The sequence below is a fragment of the Ictalurus punctatus genome, chromosome 27 (genome assembly GCF_001660625.3).
Source record: "Ictalurus punctatus breed USDA103 chromosome 27, Coco_2.0, whole genome shotgun sequence".
NCBI lineage: Eukaryota > Metazoa > Chordata > Actinopteri > Siluriformes > Ictaluridae > Ictalurus > Ictalurus punctatus.
Genome location: NC_030442.2, coordinates 12,940,805 through 12,962,066, shown reverse-complemented (window position 1 = coordinate 12,962,066; position 21,262 = coordinate 12,940,805). Strand labels below are relative to the sequence as shown.

General features: G+C 38.8%; 1 protein-coding gene across 1 annotated transcript in view; it reads right to left on the bottom strand.

The window, feature by feature from the left end:
- Positions 1-18,212, bottom strand: part of ano5b (anoctamin 5b) — a 39,125-nt gene extending 20,913 nt beyond the window's left edge. The window contains exons 1-2 of the mRNA XM_017458629.3: positions 17,914-18,212; positions 7,792-7,850 (exon numbers count right to left, since the gene is read on the bottom strand). Of these exons, the coding sequence (XP_017314118.1) occupies positions 7,792-7,850; positions 17,914-17,989 (135 nt within the window). The 5' untranslated portion in view covers positions 17,990-18,212. The remainder of the gene's footprint in view (positions 1-7,791; positions 7,851-17,913) is intronic.
- Positions 18,213-21,262: the final 3,050 nt, after the last annotated feature.

Sequence of the window (21,262 nt, the reverse complement as noted above, 5' to 3'; positions counted from 1 at the left end):
TAGGCATGTTCTGGTATGACATTTTGACGGTATGATGACCTTAAGCAAAAATATCACGGTTTCATGGTATTGTGATTACAGCTCTAAAATGCGTTATTTTTAAATGGCTGGGTAAAAACCAACTTCTTTCCACTGAACACTATATATTTTATTTTTAAGCAACATAAAGAATATTTGGAACAGCAGTAAACATGTATGTCAGGTTAAATAATTATGAAATAACGTCAAATAATGCTATAAAATCGACTGTTATTTCAGTGTTGATGCACATATACACACACAAAGAGAGAGAGAGAGCGAGAGTGTATCACACACATATACACGGTCTCTCTCTGTACAACACACAAACAGTGGCAAAGACACCAGAGAGCCAGAAGTTGTTGGTTTTTTTTGGTTGTTTTTAGATGTCGTGATTTTGAACAGATGTATACAATGGTGGAGGACTTAAACAAAAGTATAGATGTTATACCAGCTAATTACAGGAACTGTATAACGGAAAATCTTAGTGGTTTTGAAACCGTGACTTTTTCAAACCGCGATATTCCTTGAAACCGGTAACCGGCCCATGCCTACTCCTACATATTTAGGAGGATGGTCAGAAACACACAGAAAACTTCAAAGATTACAGCTTCTTTGTTGAAATGAAGTCATGTTCCAACATCAAAAAAAAAACATGCAATGATAAAGCTTCTTTGTTTAGGCCATCTGCCTAAGACTGCACCTCCAGATCGAATCGTAGTGTCTATAATTTGAATATAAATGCGCCTATTTCTAAAACTATGGACTAATGAGATGATAAATATCCATGTCTGTGCATCTGAATTACATTTACATATTAAAACATTAACACTAAACCCAATTGCCTACATTATAGTATAGGCTCTTGTGTACATTTGTGATTATGAACAGTATTGTTTATTATTATTATTATTCATAATCCACCACTATAACATCCCCGCTATAAATACTGAGCATATTAATTTTGATTATTGAACTGTAACTCAAACATTTTTCAGGCTGTTAAAACGTGTGAAACCTTGAGTAGAATCATACAGCTATACCAGTGATGAAACTGACAAATAAGGAAGCTGTTGGTGGAAACTTTGATTATGGACCAATGGAAAAGACGTAAAAAGAAACCATAGAATTTGCTGGCTAACAGTTTAAGATTAGCTAATTTTACTAAGAAAAGGAAGTACACATTCCTTTCTTCTTGCGTTGTAATTAAAACATTATAACAATGTAGTTTAATGTACACTGAAGTATATGAAACCAAGTGTACCAGTTAGCTCCAAGGAAACCCAGAAAAATTCTGATTAGCTTGGTGTGGCACCTCCAAACTAACTGTGATTATTTTAAGCAAATAGTAGTGTGTCACATGCCAGTAATATGGTCATTAAATCACCAAGTTCTGATATCTTAACGCAATAACTATATTTAGTATTGAATACTTTTAAGTCTTGTCAGTCACAGTAGCAAGTACATCCAAATTCCTTTTGGATGCATCAAAAGGTTGCCAAATACTGCTGCTTGGCAAAAACAATAATGCACTGAGCAATAATCACCCACCAGCAAACCCTGATGCCCTGCCAAAAGACAGGCTGAGTTCAAAATGAATCTCTATTCACTACTTATGCACTCTGATATATTAAATATAATAGTATAATATAATAACGAGAGCATAATATAATAGCCCTGCAAAAAATGCAGACAAGATCGGAGGGCATTTCCTTTTTTGTCTGCATAGAATGAGGAAGAGAAAAGTGCAATTGAGAATGGAAGGACTGCTATTAGTTTTTTCCTAACAGCTGAATCAGACCAGTTTAGACACTGTAAATAAAATGGCACAGGGACATTGCATTTCCGTTTTCATTTGGGCAGTGCAGAAAAATACAAATGCAAATTCACGTTTTGCAACTGAACTTGTGTTAAATTATGCACACCCTTTAGGGAAATGCAACAGCAAACGCATCATTTCCTAATAAGAGTTTGAATTTGAACAAAGTACAGAAAATAGCCAATATTTAAACGTCAATATTTCATCAATATTTAAAACTGCCACTTTAATTCATTTTAATCTTGGTTTAATGTTCATTCCTATTTCAGGTGTTTTGTACAGTAAAGTACTGTACTGTAAAGTACTGTACTGTAAAGTATGAGTTCTGTACTTTCTGACATGTTCATAATGCAGAAAAATCATATCCGTAATGCTTATATAATTGACAATCAGTAATATACACATCAAAAAAACATGAATTAAAAAAAAAATAATAATAATTGTTAGAATTTGTTAAAATGTAAAACCTCCCAAAACATCTGCCACATCCAGAACAGTTATGTATTTATCTGTAATACAGCTGTAATATACTGTATAGAGTACATAAATATTTTACTTTTCATTCTCTTAGGTCACATGACCTATGCAAATTGCAAAGCTTGTGTTGGCAACGAGACACTTTGCAAGTCAACACAAGTTCAAACGTCCGATCCGGAAATGCCGGAAAAACCCAGAATCCTTGATTAATTGAATGCAAGATTTTGACTGTCACTGAACATAGTACTGATCTTATAAATAAATAAATAAATAAATAAATAAATAAATCTGTATAGATGATGTTGAATGAATAGCCAACGAGAATTATATGAGAAGCAACCAACGAGAATTATATGAGAAGCCCTGATGTATTTAACAGCATGTTTGTGGTGCTACCAAAATATTCCAACGTTTAACCTACAGGCAACACGACAAGTAACAGGTGTGCTACAGTCAGTAGTTGTACCTACATCTACACCTATGCCTGATAAAATGGTCAGTGAGTATATGCACAAGGTAGATGTAGCTCACTGTTTATGGGAGAACAATGTATGGTTTAAGATAATTATTAAAGGTGAAAGATTTATGAACAAGTCAGCGTTCGATTGCTCAATAGAGAGACAGACAGATAGATAACTCTTCCTCACTGAGGAAGCAGCACCCTTCGAGCTAACGCTATTACATTAATTTCTTCTAATCTCTTTACTTTAAAATTATTTACCTTACGTTATACAAATCTAACTGACACTACTTTAGATAAAACAATCGTAACGTTGCGCTGTCGCAAATTTGATCTGTTTTTTTTTTTTTTTTTTTACAAACATCCGCGACTAGCTTGTAGCCCGTAGCCCGCTAGCATCACCTACTGCTAGCCTTGTTTACGTTTCACATTTCTCACTTACCGCTGTTCTGTTTAAAAAAAACAAACAAATATGTCTGCTGTCTCTCCGGTTTTGAGTGCAGATGAGGACTCGCTCGAGCTTCACATGGTGCGGCTGGAACTGGAGGATGTGGAGAAGCAGATCCGCTGCCTACTCGACAAGCAGGCCCAGCTGCTGGAGCGACAAACTGGAAACATCTTGTGCCTCTGCCCACATATCCAAGGTAAGCACACAGCGTGGTATTTCCACTCCCAGCCCCTCTACGCCGTGTGTTTCTCTGTGCAGGGACCGTGCACCTAGGACTTTCCCAGCCGGGGTCTCCTTCACGCCGGCGCCAACACACCTCGGGCCTTGGGTGAACCAGCGGCGAAAGGCGCGGGCTGGACCCTCTCCACCTCCGGTGTTCGAGATTCCAACCAGGAACCGCTTCGCCCCTCTCCGCCAGACCAGACCCAACGCCGTGATCGTCGGGGACTCCATTGTGCGGAACCTCCGTGTAGCCTCATCTAAAGGTAAGGTGCGCACACACTGTTTTTCTGGTGCTTGTGTCCTTGATGTCGCTGCACAGGTATCCGGGATCCTGAAGAAGGACGAGCGCATTGGAGCGGTTGTGCTGCACGCGGGGACGAACGACACCAGGCTGCGGCAGACTTCTCCAGCCTGATCGAGGCGGTACGAGGCAGATCACCCACCGCGAAGATCATCGTCTCTGGACCTCTTCCCACATACAGACGTGGAGCAGAAAAGTTCAGTAGACTTCTAGCATTAAATGATTGGTTAGTCTCTTGGTGTAATGAGCAGAATCTGGTGTTTGTCAATAACTGGAATCTGTTCTGGGAGCGTCCTAGGTTGTTTCGTCCTGATGGCCTGCACCCCAGGAGCCTTGGAGCGGAACTGCTTTCAGACAACATTTCCAAGGCGCTACACTCCAAGTGACTGCCTACGTAAGTACATCTTCCAATAATAACAACATTCAGTATAATCAATGTTCAATTAAAAATCCGGCAAAGGTAATACATAATATAGAGACTGTGTCTGTTCCCCGAGCTATACAAATATATAGAAAATCTCGGAAAGTCTGTCTTCGTAACCTAATTAACATAAAATTAAATCATATTGAATGCACAGCCAGCACTTTTGATCTGAGGCTAGGACTATTAAACATTAGATCTCTTGCGTCTAAGGCTCTTATTGTTAACGACATCATTACTGATCAGGAATGTAATTTAATGTGTTTAACAGAAACTTGGATTAAACCAAACGAGTACATAGCATTAAATGAAGCCAGTCCTCCTGGATACAGTTATGTACATCAGCCTCGTTCAACTGGTAGAGGAGGAGGTGTTGGACTCATCCATAGTAAAAATCTAGTCGTCACACAAAAACCTAAGCATAAATTTAATTCTTTTGAAATTCTTTATACCAGTACAAGTTATGTAGCCACAAAAAATAAGTCAATTCCTCTAATTATTATTTACAGACCCCCAGGGCCATATACTGAATTTCTTAGTGAATTTGCAGACTTTGTCTCAAACCTGGTTGTGTCTGTAGATAAAGCATTAATCGTCGGAGACTTTAATATTCATTTTGATAACCTGGAAGACCCTCTAAGATTAGCGGTTGTGTCCATCTTAGATTCAGTAGGGATTAATCAGAACGTAATCGGGCCTACTCATAATGGTGGTCACACTCTTGACCTCATACTAACATACGGACTAAGTATAGAAAATATCATTTTTCCACAGTCTGAAGTGATCTCAGACCATTATCTTATCTCATTCATAATACGTATTGATCATAATATTTCCACCTCGCCTCGCTACCGCATAAAATGTACCTACACATCAGCTACTGCACCGAGCTTCATAAATAACCTCGCAGAAACATCAATTAGATTTGGATCACCGTCAGATCACACAGAACTCGATCAGGCGACTGAAAGCTTGGAGTCAACTCTCCGCTACACGCTAGATAGAGTGGCTCCACTCAAAAGGAAAATAATTAGAGAAAAACAATTAGCACCCTGGTATAACGATCAAACGCGAACCTTAAAACAGACAACTCGACAATTAGAACGTAAATGGCGTCAAACCAAACTGGTGATATTTCAAACAGCATGGAAGGAGAGCCTACTGAAATATAGGAAATCTCTTGGCGATGCTAGAAAAATCTATTTCTCCACCTTAATAGGAGACAACAAAAACAATTCTAGATTCCTTTTCAACACAGTAGCAAAATTAACTAGGAATAAAACCACTACAGAGAGAAACACTCAATCATTACATAGCAGTGAAGATTTCATGAAATTTTTCATTGATAAGGTTGAAAATATTAGACGTGAAATACAGGACATTAAATTAAAACCAGACAGTACTGTAACAAACCCATTACATGACAATGTAGCAATATCAGATCAATGTTTAGAGTGTTTTGCTCTGCTTAGAGAGACCGAACTAGCTACATTAATCTCTTCAGCCAATTCATCAACTTGCATACTAGATCCCGTACCTACATGTTTGTTTAAACAGATTTGTCCAGGAGTAATTGAACCACTTCTAAATATAATCAATTCTTCCCTAAGCACTGGCTATGTACCTAAATCACTTAAATTAGCAGTTATTAAACCCTTGATTAAAAAACCTGATCTTGACCCGTCTCAATTGTCCAACTATAGACCAATATCAAATCTGCCATTCATCTCTAAGATTTTAGAAAAGGTTGTAGCAAAGCAGTTATGCTCGTACTTAGATAGGAATAACATTCATGAAATGTATCAGTCAGGATTTAGACCTCATCATAGCACAGAGACAGCATTAGTTAAAGTAGTAAATGACCTTCTACTGACTTACGATCAGGGTTGTGTCTCGCTGCTTGTGTTACTCGACCTTAGTGCAGCTTTTGATACTATAGATCACACTATTCTACTTGATAGATTAGAAAATGTTGTTGGTATTAAGGGAACAGTCCTCTCCTGGCTCAGGTCTTATCTGACCGATCGTTATCAGTTCGTAGATGTAAATGGTGATTTCTCCATGCGTACTGAGGTTACTTTTGGAGTTCCACAGGGTTCTGTTTTAGGCCCACTGCTCTTTACTTTATATATGCTACCCCTAGGTCAAATTATTCATAAACATGGAATTAGCTTCCACTGTTATGCTGATGATACACAGTTGTATGTTTCAGCGAAGCCAGAGGACAGACAGAAGCTTAGTAAAGTTGAGGATTGTGTAAAGGACATTAGACATTGGATGTTAATTAACTTCCTTCTACTTAATTCTGATAAAACAGAAATACTTTTATTAGGCCCACGTATAGCTAGAAGTAGTCTTTCTGATCACACGGTTACTCTGGATGGTCTTTCTGTTTCATCATGTACAGTAGTTAAAGACCTTGGAGTGATTATTGACTCCAGCCTATCATTTGATGCTCATGTAGATAATATTACTAGGATAGCCTTCTTTCATCTCAGAAATATTTCTAAAATAAGAAACATATTGTCACTACATGATGCGGAAATACTAGTTCATGCATTCGTCACCTCTAGATTAGATTACTGTAATGCCTTACTGTCTGGATGTTCCAGTAGGAATATAAATAAGCTCCAGTTAGTCCAGAATGCAGCTGCTAGAGTCCTAACTAGAACTAGAAGATACGACCAGATCACACCGATATTATCAATACTGCATTGGCTCCCAGTAAAATCTCGCATTAATTATAAAATACTTTTATTTACCTATAAAGCACTAAATGGTCTCGCGCCACAATATCTAAGCGACCTTTTGGTTTTATATGATCCGCCACGCCTACTTAGATCAAAAGATGCAGGCTATCTGACGGTACCTCGAATAGTGAAGGCTACAGCAGGGGGAAGAGCTTTCTCTTATAGAGCTCCACAGTTATGGAACAGTCTTCCTATTAGTGTTTGGGACTCAGACACAGTCTCAGTGTTTAAGTCTAAGCTTAAAACGTATTTGTTTACTCAAGCCTACCCTGACTAGATTCTGTTCTACTACTTCGCAGTCATAATTATCTTTTTTCTCCCTCTCTCCTTTCGCCGAGCCCCACACGAATTTATGGAGATACTAGAAATCCAGATCCTTTCTGCCTCTGGATGGAGCTCAAATCTTCTTTAATTCCAGACTGCTGGGACTACGGCTGCTCCTAACGCCATACAGACTTCATATAAATCCATAATGAACTTTTTCACACTAACTGTTGTTACCCAGATGAGGACGGGTTCCTTCTGAGTCGGGTTCCTCTCAAGGTTTCTTCCTCTTAAAACATCTTAGGGAGTTTTTCCTTGCCACTGTCGCCACTCAGTGGCTTACTAGGTTGGGATAAATTCGCACCTTTAATATCTGTATACCATGTTGATATTTCTGTAAAGCTGCTTTGAGACAATGTCTATTGTAAAAAGCGCTATACAAATAAAATTGAATTGAATTGAATTGAGATAGACAGATAAGTTGCATCATTGAAGTAAGCCATTCAACACAAACAAACACACATAAATCATAGTATTAAAACAATATTTAACTTGTACATTTATCTCCCAATATATACGCAGTACTCAGCTAGAGATGGATGTACGCTTACCTCCCGATGGCCCGGCAGTTGTGTCCCTTTGACCGAGGTGGAGAGGAGACCATTATTGTCTGTGGATACACAAGCAGTCCAATTATGCAAAGCACTAGAGCACAAAGATAATCATAAGATCAATGACAGAACACTGAAACACTTAAGATGATCTTAACACTACAAAGCTTTTGGTGAAATTGTCTAAATCGCTCGTTGTGTATCGGTGTAAAAATGGTTTATTTTACATGAGAGAACTACAATGGCTGAGAAGTGCATACATGTACAATCAAGATGCCTTTTAAACATAACTGCATGAAAAGTGATCATAGACACATTAAGCTTCAACAAATTTTATATGATCTACAACAAAGATAATTATAAGGATTGTGTGTTTATTCTATAAAAGGACAGAGTTTAGGCTCTGCGCTTCTCGTTGTAGGCAGAATTTAATACTAAAGGAAAAAAGCTCTCTACCACACAGTTGTATGTTCTGCAGTTTGGCAACAAGTTACTGTAGTTTTTCCTCTGTAGTGGTAGAAAAAGATATTTCTGTTGTTTTTTTTGTTGGATTTGGTTTTGTATTGTGGTAATTTTGTAGTTCTTTTAATCTCTCAGTCACCATATAACACAGGCCATTATCTCTAACAGTACATCAATCATCGGGCAGGCATACTGACTGGAACATTACTATGTGTCTCTATCCACACACACTATGACAATCCACTGAAATGGAAAAGTGAAAACACACATGCAGTATTGACTCCAGTTAATCTAACTAAATGTGAAATACGGGGGAGTGAGGAAATATGGAAATCTTGTGTCTGACTTGGAGGTCAAAGTTCAAATTTGAATTCCCTGAGGTCTGTGTTACAGGAACACATCTGACAACCACCGTGGAAAAAAGGAAACGTTGAAAGGTTACAGGCTAAAACTGTCATATGTTTGCAGTTTGGTCTGTGTGCTTGTTTATGCACAGGCTGAGTAAGTATATAGTACATCAAACATGACAAAAAATAAATTTAAAAATCAAACAGCATCAACAGAGCTGGGATTCTCAGTCAGCTTGGAAAATTTTCTAACAAAGAAACGGAGACGATTTTCTGTTATCTCTTGGTCACAAACATGTGCACCACTTATATCACCAAAGCTGACAGCACAGCTTTGAGAGAACGCTGATGGAATGACAGGACTTCCCGTGGGTTGTGCAGAGCGCCACATACACATACTTGCACAATATGAACACCACAAACCTAGATGAGCAAAGTCCCGCTCCACCCACACACACACCACAGTTATCATGTTGAGCACACAGAATCAAACTGTATTGCACAACTAACATTTAAAAAACATCTATCATTACTGTGTACATATAAATACATATCATGTTTATATTCATTTGGAAAACCAAAAACAAAAAGCCATAAGAAGAAAAGATGTTTTTTGCATGACTCAAGCACAAATATACACTATATGGTCAAAAGTATGCGGACATCTGACCTTCCCAACCATATGAGGGCTTCTGACAAACTGTTGGTACAAAGTTGGACACACACAATGGTATAGAATGTTTTTGTATAATATAGCATTACAATTTCCCTTCACTGGGACTAAGGGGTCTATTCCAAACCTGTTCCAGCATGACGATGCATGAGGTCCATGAAGACAAGGCTTGCCAATGTTGGTGTAGAAGAAATCGAATGTCCTGCACAGAGACCTCAACCCCACTGAATACCCTTAGGATGAACTGGAACACCGACTGCACCCCAGGCCTCCTCACTCAACATCATGGCATGATCTTATTAATCCTCGAGGCTGAATGATCACAAATCCCCACAGCCATGCTCTGAAATCTAGTGGAAAGCCTTCCCAGAAGAGTGGAGGTTATTATAACAGATAGACGGACTAAACCTGCCATAGGATATTCAACAAGCACATAAGGGTGTAATGGTCAGGTGTCCACATAATTTTGGCCACAGTGTATGTACTGTTTTTCATGTTTAAAAATGTTTTATATTTTGTATTGTTAGGGAGAGTTGATACCATACGGAAATTTACTAGATGTATTCAAACCAAGTCTGAATATCACTGTATTTCACATACTCTCCAGCACTCATTAGTTCAAACAGAGAATACAGCAAGCCTTTAGAATGTGAAATAATTACACAGACCAACACACTGCAAAGGAAGTGTACAATGTCAGAGATCAGGCTATTGAGCAGGCCCTCACTGCCAGTCGCTTGAGTGGCGTGGGAGTAAATATGAGAAAGGCCTTATCAGAACCTCACAGCCCACTCTGTATGTGATGGCAAAATGTGATGACACAAATATACAGTGTGGCACACAAGCACACACTTACCACTAACGGCAAAAGAAGTTAAGCCGAAATTAAGACATCCATATGGAAATAAAGACAAGATCAGAAGAACAAAAGACACATGTAAGAAAAGGGACTAGGCAAACAAGTGAAAACTGAGCAAAGCCCAGGCCTCGAGCAGACGTCAGTACACAGTGGTGGAAAAAAGCGTTGGATGGACAGACGGACGTCACACGTAGACACACTCCATCCATACCTGTGAGAAAGGTTTTCTTGTAACCGGTCAATACTGCAAAGCCATCTTAAGCAGGGTGACACCAAGAAGTCAGGGCAGAGGAACAAAACAAAAGCAAAGACATATTTTGGTAGAAGTAAAAAAACAAAGGCAAAAAACCCCCAGAGAAAACAACAATAGAAACACTGTAAAAAAAAGGCCGGTTAAGGAAATAATAAACTTAAATCAATAGATAATCTATCTATCTAATCTCTGTAGCTCAGGAAATTCTTGTATAAGCTCTTTTGAAATGCAACTTTGTAATATGAGAGCTCTGGGTGATAGCCAACATGTTACAGCTATTGTTGTGGGTGTTATTTTCTCCTAGACCTGGTAATAATTTTGCAGGTGATGAGTGCTGGGAAAAGGACACCTGTTATACCTGGTTACAGAATATTATACTCGCATCACTGTATCAAATGAAAAGCTAATGTAATGAATACATTCAAGGGTAGTTCCAAATGAACAATTAAAGTGTTGTATGAAAATTTAAATATAAACCATAACATCCTGTAGTTTGCGTACTGAAGTTCATGAATTCGGGGCTGATTTGAAATAACATTAAAACTGTAGATTCCAGATATGATGATATAACAACATTTTAACACTCTACGATGGAAAATGTAGCTTAAATGTCAAGATTTTCCATTAATTGTTTAAAGCAGCGGTCACCAACCCAGTTCCTAGAGATCTACCTTCCCAAAGACTTTAGCTCCAACGCATAATTGTGCCCACCTGGCCATCTAATCATTAGCTGTGTCCCAAATGATAAGGTTTTATAAGGTTATTTTTTCATTCAACATCGGAGTCTGATAGCCCCTCCCCCTCCACTATGTAATTAAAGCTGCGACAGTTGAGTGCCTGTGTCCAACATTCCACACTTCATTGTTTTGGTTTATTAAGTGCACAATCCTGGTATTTAAAGTGTACTTTTTCTATTTGGAATTCAGTGTGAACACAATACTTGCACTATTTATACAACAAGACGGCACTTTATAGTGCTAAGTACACGAATTAAGAAGTTCTTGATCAACTAAAACAGGTGCGTTAGATTTTGGTGGAGATTAAACATGCAGGAAAATAGATCTCAGGGAGTGAGATCTCCAGTGTTAGCACTGGTTTAAAGAGTCCAGTGTCAGGACATATTAAAGAGCTCTATAAAGTGTACACAGACAGTATGCAAATACGTCATATTCCACTGCTGCATTCCCTTCACTGGTATTTAAAGTATTTAAATCCTCAACACCTGCTTACAAAACCAATGAACACTCATCATGCAGTCGAAAATGTATTACTTATTTACTTATCTATCCACCCTCATGCCCAGACAATGAAGCACTTCTTCCAGTCATGCCAGACAATGCTTCCGACAAATGCTATAATTATATACTGTATGTAAATGCATTTGTAGCTAAATGTTTTCTTGAGAACTAGCAAGTATGTACTAAGTTGCTTGGTGATCAGTTCCCAGAGATGCTACAGTAAGCCAAAGAGCAGAATGAAAGCTGGCTCTGCTCCAAGGTTTAAGACTGCTCTTGAATTTCACAACCTCATTCATTCCAGTCAAGTAACTCCAAAACTATTTTACCTGAGGGCATCCCTGTTTCAAATACAGGCCTTCTAGAATAATTTTGGGTTTGTTCTAATAAGACCACAGTTCTCCACATTAAGGACTACTTTCAAATTGTAATCAAGCTTAAACTCAATCAGACAATCTTCCTATCTAATCACACAATCTTTCTAAAATCAGATTACTATTAGCCCACATATAAACAGCTGGGAAATTCGCATTCCTCTACTAGTACATTTAGATTCTCTGTGATGATGAGTCGCAGCTGGGGAAAAAAGCAGTGACTGGCAGGTGTGCAAGTCTTTATTCTTAGAGGTTGACAGATACTGGATAACACTACCATCCAAAAAGTACTGAGGAGCAGGATGAATAGGACAGGTGCACAGCTTGGTTTTACTTTTCTTAACTCAAACCAAAAGCATTACAAAGATGAGGCAAGATCTGTATTAACATACAAAAACGGTCTCTTTAAATTAAGAGTTTCATCTTCAGGTTAGATTTCCTTCATCTATCACATTCAGATGTTGCTGACTGGAAAAAAAAAACTGCTGTGCAAATATGCTTGCATGATTTTAGATGAGGCGTTCACCTCATGCATAGCCTTGTTTTAGACCTCTGTGCAGACTTATCTTCCTGTCTTTCTGAAACAGTCCCAGTAGGGAGTTGTTTGTGAGTGTTTGATAAGGAGAATTAATATTTCTATGACTGTAGTAAGGAAGCTCCTTGGTGTGTGTGGTTTTGGGTGCTGTCAGTAAACAGACATTTCACTAAGTCAAAGTGTTATTTTTGGTTTCTTGGTCAGGTTTGATTGACGTATCGGACATGCTGGGTTGGGGGTTATCCTAAAGGATGTGGTAATGTGTTCAAAGTGCTGTAATAAGTGGTGAAAACTAAAGCTGACAATTTCATGCAGAAAATTTGGACATAGGTATCTATAGCATCACTTGGAATCATTTACCAACAAGATCTCTGACATTTCGCAAAAGAATATGATCAAGATAATCTTGTGTTTTTCAGTAGGTTTGTGAACAAATGCTAGCACAGAATTAAAGACAGACACAAATGCCCAGACACATGACATCATTTTAAAGACCAGCACAATAGCATAGCAGTTACTACCTGTGCAGAGTTTTGCACGTACTCCCAGTGTCCCTATGGGTTTCCTGAGTGTTTGCAGTTTTTCAACCCACCTTCCAAAAATATTCCAGTAGGTGCACCTGCTAAGACAAATTGTCCCTAGGTGTGAATGATTGTGCCAGTGTGTGCGCGCATGGTGCCCTGCGATGAACTTGCATCCCATCTAAGGCCTATTCTCACCTTACCTGTTCAAGGGGTAGTCCCTGGATACACTGTGGCCCCAACCAGGAAAAAGTGGTTACTGAAGATGCATGACATTCAACAGGTTTCATGTGCTGTTATTTACAGTATATTAATAAATCAGGTCTGTTGCTATTCCTGCTCCAAACACACTTATTTTTATACAACCCTTGTGTGTAAACGTCTGACTTTCCAGCTGGCTACTAGAAAGATCACCACAACTATAAAACAGAAAAATCCATTACTGAGTCTTGTTGCCATAGCAACTCTGGCTCTCTTCTGCTCCTAGTCTCTGATGTGTTTGCTTTACTCTCAAAGACACATGCCAGAGTAAACAGACATAGGACGCCTGCTGTTTGCCCTGAAAGGTTTTATTTGGGCTACACGACTAGGCCAATGTTTCAATATTATTTCATAAAAAATTTTAGAATAGATATTTAGAACATCTTACACCGATTTTACTAGCAAGTGTGAGACTTCATTGATACAATACACATCTAATATTACAACGTACTGTTGAGAACTGAAGGCTGGCAAAAATGTCATAAGTTCAGTATTACCGCTAAAAAGGATACTTCATCCATCCAACTAGACACCTGGTGGATGATGGATGACATACTGCTTTAATTACTAATAATGAATTACACTTAATATTGCTCCCAGTCTTCCTCTTGTCAAACAACTATAGTCTGAAGAATGAAAAGATACTCTCTCTCTATCTCACACACACACAGACACACACACAGACACACACACACACAATAAGAGGTTCATGAATGTGAACGCTTCATGGTCCCCATATGGTTTGTCCTGATTAGAGAATGGACAGATAAAAGGGGGAAACAGATGACACCACACTCAGTCACTTCATTAAACACAAGTACTTCAGGAAGATCCTCACTTAAGAGTGTGCTGAATTCTGTTTAAACAAGCCTAGGCTAGTCATGCTTGCCTGGTTTAGCGTGATTGCTGTCAACAGCACAGCATTTCACATGTACCACAGAGGTTAGAATGGGATCAGACTTCTCTATCGTACTGCTGAGAAAAATCCATCTGTTCCTGCTATCTTGCAAGGTATTCGTCGCTGAAATATGACTCAGTGTTACGCTCTGCTCAGTCTCCTGCAATTTTTTCAACAATGTGGTGGTCACGTGGGGGCCCAAACACACACCCTCACTATATTTTTAGAAATGTGATATGAACTGTGCTCTCTATTAACTTTCCTGAAGGTGGTACTTCTAGTGTTATTTGAGCAGCATCAGGCAAATACAGGAATGTAAATCTTATGTTTTTGGGAGGTGGGAGGAAACTGGAGAAGCCGGAAGAAAAAGCACAGAAACTCACACAAACAGTAACCCCAGCTAAGGGTCAAGGTCAAAATCGGAGAAAAAATATTCCACCTAGAATTTTGGCCATGGTGCATCTTAATTGCATTTTATTTTTCATCTTTAATATTCCAGATTAAATCACTGCAGCACTGCTGAATAGATTGGGGATCTGGCTGAGGTCTTCCATGGCCTAGCACTTCTCCCAAATGCTGCGTGGTTAACGAACACTAATCAACCTGCCACAGAGACCTGGATCAACAGCTTCTCTGCTGCTGACTCATCCCAGCTCCATAGAGTTCACTAGTGGGTTGGGAAACTTGTACAGAGGATTATACTACAGAATTCAACGACTACAGGGCTAACCACATAATTTTAGTATCAGCGGAAGGCAGTAAAATAGCACAGCCTTTAGAATAGGCAGCAATCATTAACTCGTTGACTTTTTACAATCATCCGGATTGTGTTTGAAGTCTTGGCCTATACTCTGACGAGGCCATCTTTTATTAGATTATGTTGACGGATCTGAAAACAAACAAAAAAACCTCACTGCATACAGTGGAAAAGGTATTAGCCATGATTCACACTGAAAGATTTGATAAGAGGGGTGTTTACTCCCATGTTGTGTCAGAACAGAAGTCACACCATGGTGAAGCCGAAACACTTGCTCCTTTAGCAATCTCTTTTCTCTCTCTTGATGTTATTAAGACAAAAAAAACAAAACAAAAAAAACAAAACAAAAAAAACAAACAAAAAAAAACACAGCTTATCATGTTACCAAGAAACTGGAAAGCACAACCTTCTCTGTCCAAAAGATGTTCCTGTGGTGGAAAACGTAATAATTGCTTAAAAAGCGCTGACACTGGAGACTCCTTCCATAAACACTAAATAAAGAAAAATAGTAAATAAATAAAAAACTAAATAAAGTGTCCTTACAGAAAGCATCATCATATCAGCAAATAAATACCTTCTCACCGATCAGATTTGAGTATTCACTGTGGTATAAATAAAATAAATCAAACATGATCCAGTCCACTGTTTCAGGCCTCACAGTGAGTATACCATCAGTGCATCCCAGGAACAAGATTTCAGGTTGTTGTTAATCTGAACATCAGAATATTTTAGGGGTTGATTTCGGTCACAGCCACATGCCCAAAGGAATGAAAATGCTGTATGAGGTCGCTTTACAGATGTCACAATATCAGCACAGCCGCACTGCTCAGAATAGAACATGACCTCAGCTGCCTGATCTGTCTCTGGTGATTCAGACTTGGTTCCCATCTGGGTTAGGATAACTTGATCAAGTAAAATCTGAATTTAATTACATCTCCTGTAGTGGATCCATACAGCAGCACACGGAGTCTGAAGGTACTGTGTACAATTATGCTATCAGTGTTCTATGATTCCAAATGCCTCCCATTTCCCTATATAAAAGGCACTACATACACCGATCAGCCAGAACATTAAAACCACCTGCCTAATATTGCCTTGTGCCGCCAAATCAGTTCTGACCGGTCAAGGCACAGACTCCACAAGACCTCTGAAGGTGTGCTGTGGTATCTGGCACAATGTTAGCAGCAGATCCTTTAAGTCCTGTAAGTTCTGAGTTGGGGCCTCCATGGCTCGGACTTGTTTCTCCAACACATCCCGCAGATGCTCGATCTGATTGAGATCTGGGGAATTTGGAGGCCGAGTCAACACCTTGAACTCTTTATCATGTTCCTCAAACCGTTCCTGAACAATTTCTGTAGTGTGGCAGAGCGCATTATTCTGCTGAAAGAGGCCACTGCCTCTGCAACAACGTTTAGGTAGGTGGTACGTATCAAAGTAACATTGTAGGCATTTTTGGCAGTAGACAGGGGTCAACACGTGCACTCTGACCAGTCTGTGGCTACACAGCAAGCTACGATGAACTGTGTTCTGATGCCTTTCTATCACAGCCAGCATTAACTTTTTCATCAGTTTGTGCTACAGTAAAGTAGCTCTTCTGTGAGATCGGACAAGACCCTGTCGCCGGTTCACCGTTTGTCCTTCCTTGGATCATTTTTGGTAGGTATTAACCAGTGCATACCGGGAACCCCTGTAGTTTTGGAGATGCTCTGTCTCAGATGTCTAGCCACCACAATTTGGCCCTTATCAAAGTCGCTTAAATCATTACACATGCCCATTTTTCCTGCTTAAACCATATCAATTTCGAGAACTTTCTTTCTGTTATTCACGGCACCCGTCAGTGGTATTAATAGTACGGCTCATCGATGTACGGTACATATTAATGGTTCCAACACCCTTTGTAGTGCCCCATGTGTCCTTAAAATACGCCTTCCATGTGAGATTTTTCTTCTTCATATATGCCACAAATATACTGCCGCCCTCTGGACTGTCGTAAATAATAATTAGTGCTCCTGATGAGGAGTAAAATCTGTTCCTGCACTACTGTAGTGAAATCAGGTGCTCAAACGCTGAATCACAAAATCACTCCCAACACCCTACATACTGTATAAGCACTGCATAGCATATGAAAGAACTGCTTCCACATCCTATTTAGTGCACTACGTGTCCAACAGGGAGGCGTTTTGGGACTCGGAACCAAACAGACCCTGTGAGAAAACCCGCTCCCGAGTGTAAACTTTCACAGGTTGTGTAGAGTTTAACCATGCAGACCACGGAGGCTATTTTAGGGAGGTAGGGAGGAAGGGAAGACAGCTAATCACCTGTATATTCACTGGCATAAAGTTGGCTTGGCGTTGAACGTTCGATATTCGCAGATATGCGGAAATTAAGGGACCGTCTCTAAAGTTACATACGACACTGTTAAACACGTTTCTAACTTCAATAGCATTTGAAGGGAATGACTTACAATCATTTACCCAACTGTACAGTGTTCATGTAGGTGTCAGCTACAACGCACAGCTTTTAGATTTTTGATATTTATTAAAATAAGCTATTAAATCATATATAAAATTTGCCATGTATTTTATTACTGCATGGGCTCATACACAAAAGATACCATAATTTAAAGCTCAATAGCATTTGAAGGGAATTATGTACAGTCACACAACCAACTGTAAAGTGTTCGTCTAGTTGTCAGGTATGATGCACACCTTTTAAATTTTTGAACGTCCAACGTCAAGCTAACTTTATGCCAGTTGTATATTGGAGATTTATACATGTAATACGTTGTTAGCTTGTATATACGTTAAACGACCAATCTCTGTTTCGCTACCAAAAACCACCAACGACTCTGTCTCTCCTGAAGTAACGTCAGAGGCATAAACATGAAATTGTGTTAAAATGTAGCTTCTTTTGTATCTACTTCGCGTTCACTAGCTACACTTGCTACCTTCCACATGAGCGTCCGCTTTGTTGGTCATCTCTAGAAGAGTGGCATCTTTCGTCTTTCCCGTTATCCTTTTCATCTTCACCAAAAGAAAGCACTTCGTCGAGTTTTTGTTCGTTTGTTTGTTTGTTTGTTTGTTTGTTTTCACTCCGGTAAACCACAAAACATCCTGCTGTTAAATCTTCGGCAAGTTCATTTTATTGACAATCTACTTTCTGGGACGGAAATGCTCACTATAGCTACTCCAGTTCATACATCCAATTCCTAAATCAGCGACAAGGGCGAAGGTTGGCTCCTAAATCGATTCATACTCCCTTGACAAGTGCACTACATTCTACATATGCGCTGTACTACTGAAGATACTATCTAGTGCACTCGATGTTTAGGAAAGAGCCATTTGAGGTTCAGTCCACGGTGTACTGAAATGGGAGTGGTTTTAAACACGTCAGATTCTTTCTGTAAAAAAAAAATGCCTGGAATTTTTTATTTTGGGTTTCTCTCATAATTTCCCGGAAATGTTTGGTGATGATGTATCTTACCTGAGGACCTGTACTAACTGAGCTAGCATAGACAGTGATTAATGGATTATATTTCAATTTGATTAAAAAAAATAAATAAAAAATCATTATATGTTAGGTTTTGTTATGACCTTAAAGAAATTAGGTTTATTGAATGTTTAAGTATTAGCCTATACTTATGTGCTAAAATATAAATGTTCTAAAATATAAAGACAGTGTGTTTGCTAACAGGGTGATTGAGAGATTCATGCCAGTGCTAGCACTTTTACAGTGCTACCACAGCCTACAGTATAGACAGTGACCTCACAATTGTCTAGTTTTTCAGTAAACATACATTAAAGTCACACATTCTTCCTCGGTAAACATTATATCCTGGTCATTGTTGTGGTGGATCCAGCACCTATCCTGGGAATACAGGAATGGTGGGTCAGTCCACTATAGGGTTCTGTAGCATATATTCAGTTAGACGGTTTACATAGCATAATAGGTTTAATGGGAACTTATAGACTATAGTTCCCGAAAACACCTTCCTGTGTTGCATATGTACCTGGGATCCCTATATAATCACTGTGGCAAATAAATGTTCATGCATTAAAGGCTTATTTACTTTTCCTTTTTACCTACGTCTGCAATTCTTTATCCATATGATTGTTCCTTTAGTAACGATGGAACTGATAATCGCTCAGTCTTTTTTGATTGATATCGATCGATATCACGGTTTAGATTTTTGCTCCAACACCAGATGCTTTAACTGTGCTACTGCACTCATGTCTGTGTACAAGCAACATATAGCCAGAGATTTGAGACCTAAATTGATTTTTTCCCCCAGATGCTCTGGCTGATAGTTTGTTCCAGCTGATACATTTAGTTAAAGTAATATATCTTAAAGGTTTTAGATTAGTTCACAGCTTCTGTAGAAATATTCTGTGGAAATAATGTAACCTTATTATTTTTGGGTCATAAAATCATGTCACATTGATTTGTAAAGAAAGAGCTGAAATAATTTTTTTCTTGTGTTTGCCTCCCTCTGTTGGTCAGACTGAAAATCGGTCACTAAAAAGTGCCAGTATCAGAAACCCAAGAGAAGGGGATTGCTATCCCAGGGTTTCAAATGGAATTTAGAGAGTGCAGTCGTGCGTCTGTTTGCCAATAATATTACAGTACCAAGGCGGGCTTGGTGGCTTTGTGGTTAACACGTTTTCCTCACACTTCCGGGGCTGGAAATTCAAATTTAACCTCCACCCTGCGTGTGCAGAGTTTGCATGTTCTCCCCGTGCTTCAGGAGTTGAAATGATTGGCATTTCCACATTGTCTGTAGTGTGTGAATGTGTGTGCGATTTTGCCCTGCGATGGGCTGGCCCCCTCCCTGCCCAGGGTGTCCCCCACCTCATGTCCAGAGTTCCCTGGGATAAGCTCCAGGCTCCCTTAGCGACCCTGTGTGTGATAAGCGGTATGGAAAATAAATGGACGACAGTACCAGTTCACAGTAAAATGTATGAAAAGCCTCCTGGGTGAAGTTCCTTCATGAAGCTGGTGGAGGAGATGCCAAAGTGTCCAAAGCTTCATCAAAAATAATCTTAACAAATAAATAATCATTATAATTTGTGAGATTTGCTTAACACTTTTCTTGGTCACTGCAAAATTTCATATGTGCTGTTTTCTAGTGTTTAATGTTTCCATTATTTTTATTTTAAAATCGTAGAAAGTTGTACAGTAATAATTTTCAGTTTGATTTTGATGGAGAGTCAGTTAATGTAAATTAAAATAAATGTATTTATTACAAATAAATGTAATTTACTGCAACATGTAACTTATTATATCACGAGTGACAAAAAATATTCACATAGTGTAGTTAAGATATTAATTGTGAAAATATAGTAACCCAAAATAATATCAATTCAAAAGTTAGCAGTTCCTTTTCTGAATGCAATATAACTAATATATCACTAATAACTTGCATGACTGCCTCTTTCAAATCCTATGAACAGCTTTTGGATCCATTCAGTTGTAATGAGCTATGATTAGAGTTATGGTTCAAAGAAGACAAATTGCTCAACAAACTAATATTAAAAACTTGTGCATCATCCTGGAGTGACCTATTCGACAGCGGGTATAGACGATTTGGTCCCGGCGATTTGAAAACAGAGGAACGTTTCTTTTGCCAAAAATAGGGCTGATTTCATGGAATTTTTTCATGGTGAATTGGTCCCACTCAGTCCTATTACTGGGTGTGAGGTGGGAATGCATCCTGGATGGGCACCAAACACACACACATATTCACATACTCATTCATAACTATGGGCAATTTGTCTTAGGCAGTCCACCTACTATGATGTTTTGGGAAGTGGGAGGAAACCAGAGAACCTGGAGGAAACCTACATGCAGAGAGAACATTGGAGAACATGCGAAACTCCTCACACAATCAACCCAGCTACAAAAAAAATCAGGATTATCCTTATCCCAGTAGAAGGGTGGATTCAGGGAGGGTTTCAGGAACAAAATGTAATAAAACTATAAAACTGGTCAAATAATACAACATTTGTATCATGTAGTATATATATTTATTTCGTATTTTACACTTGATTTGTTTAACCGTTACAGTGATAAAGTAGACAAAGTATACATTAGGCTACCGATTAAGCAATTCAGTACAGTAAAGTAAAAAAAAGAGAAAAAAATAATATATTTCATTTGAACTGTCATTGGTCACTGTATATTAATTACAATGACACAATCATTAGAGACGAACCAGTCAAAAATAGTTTCTAACAACTAAGTCCCTTTTTGCTCTCCACAGATGAAGACCTCTGAAAGTTCTTCTTTTCAACTATTGA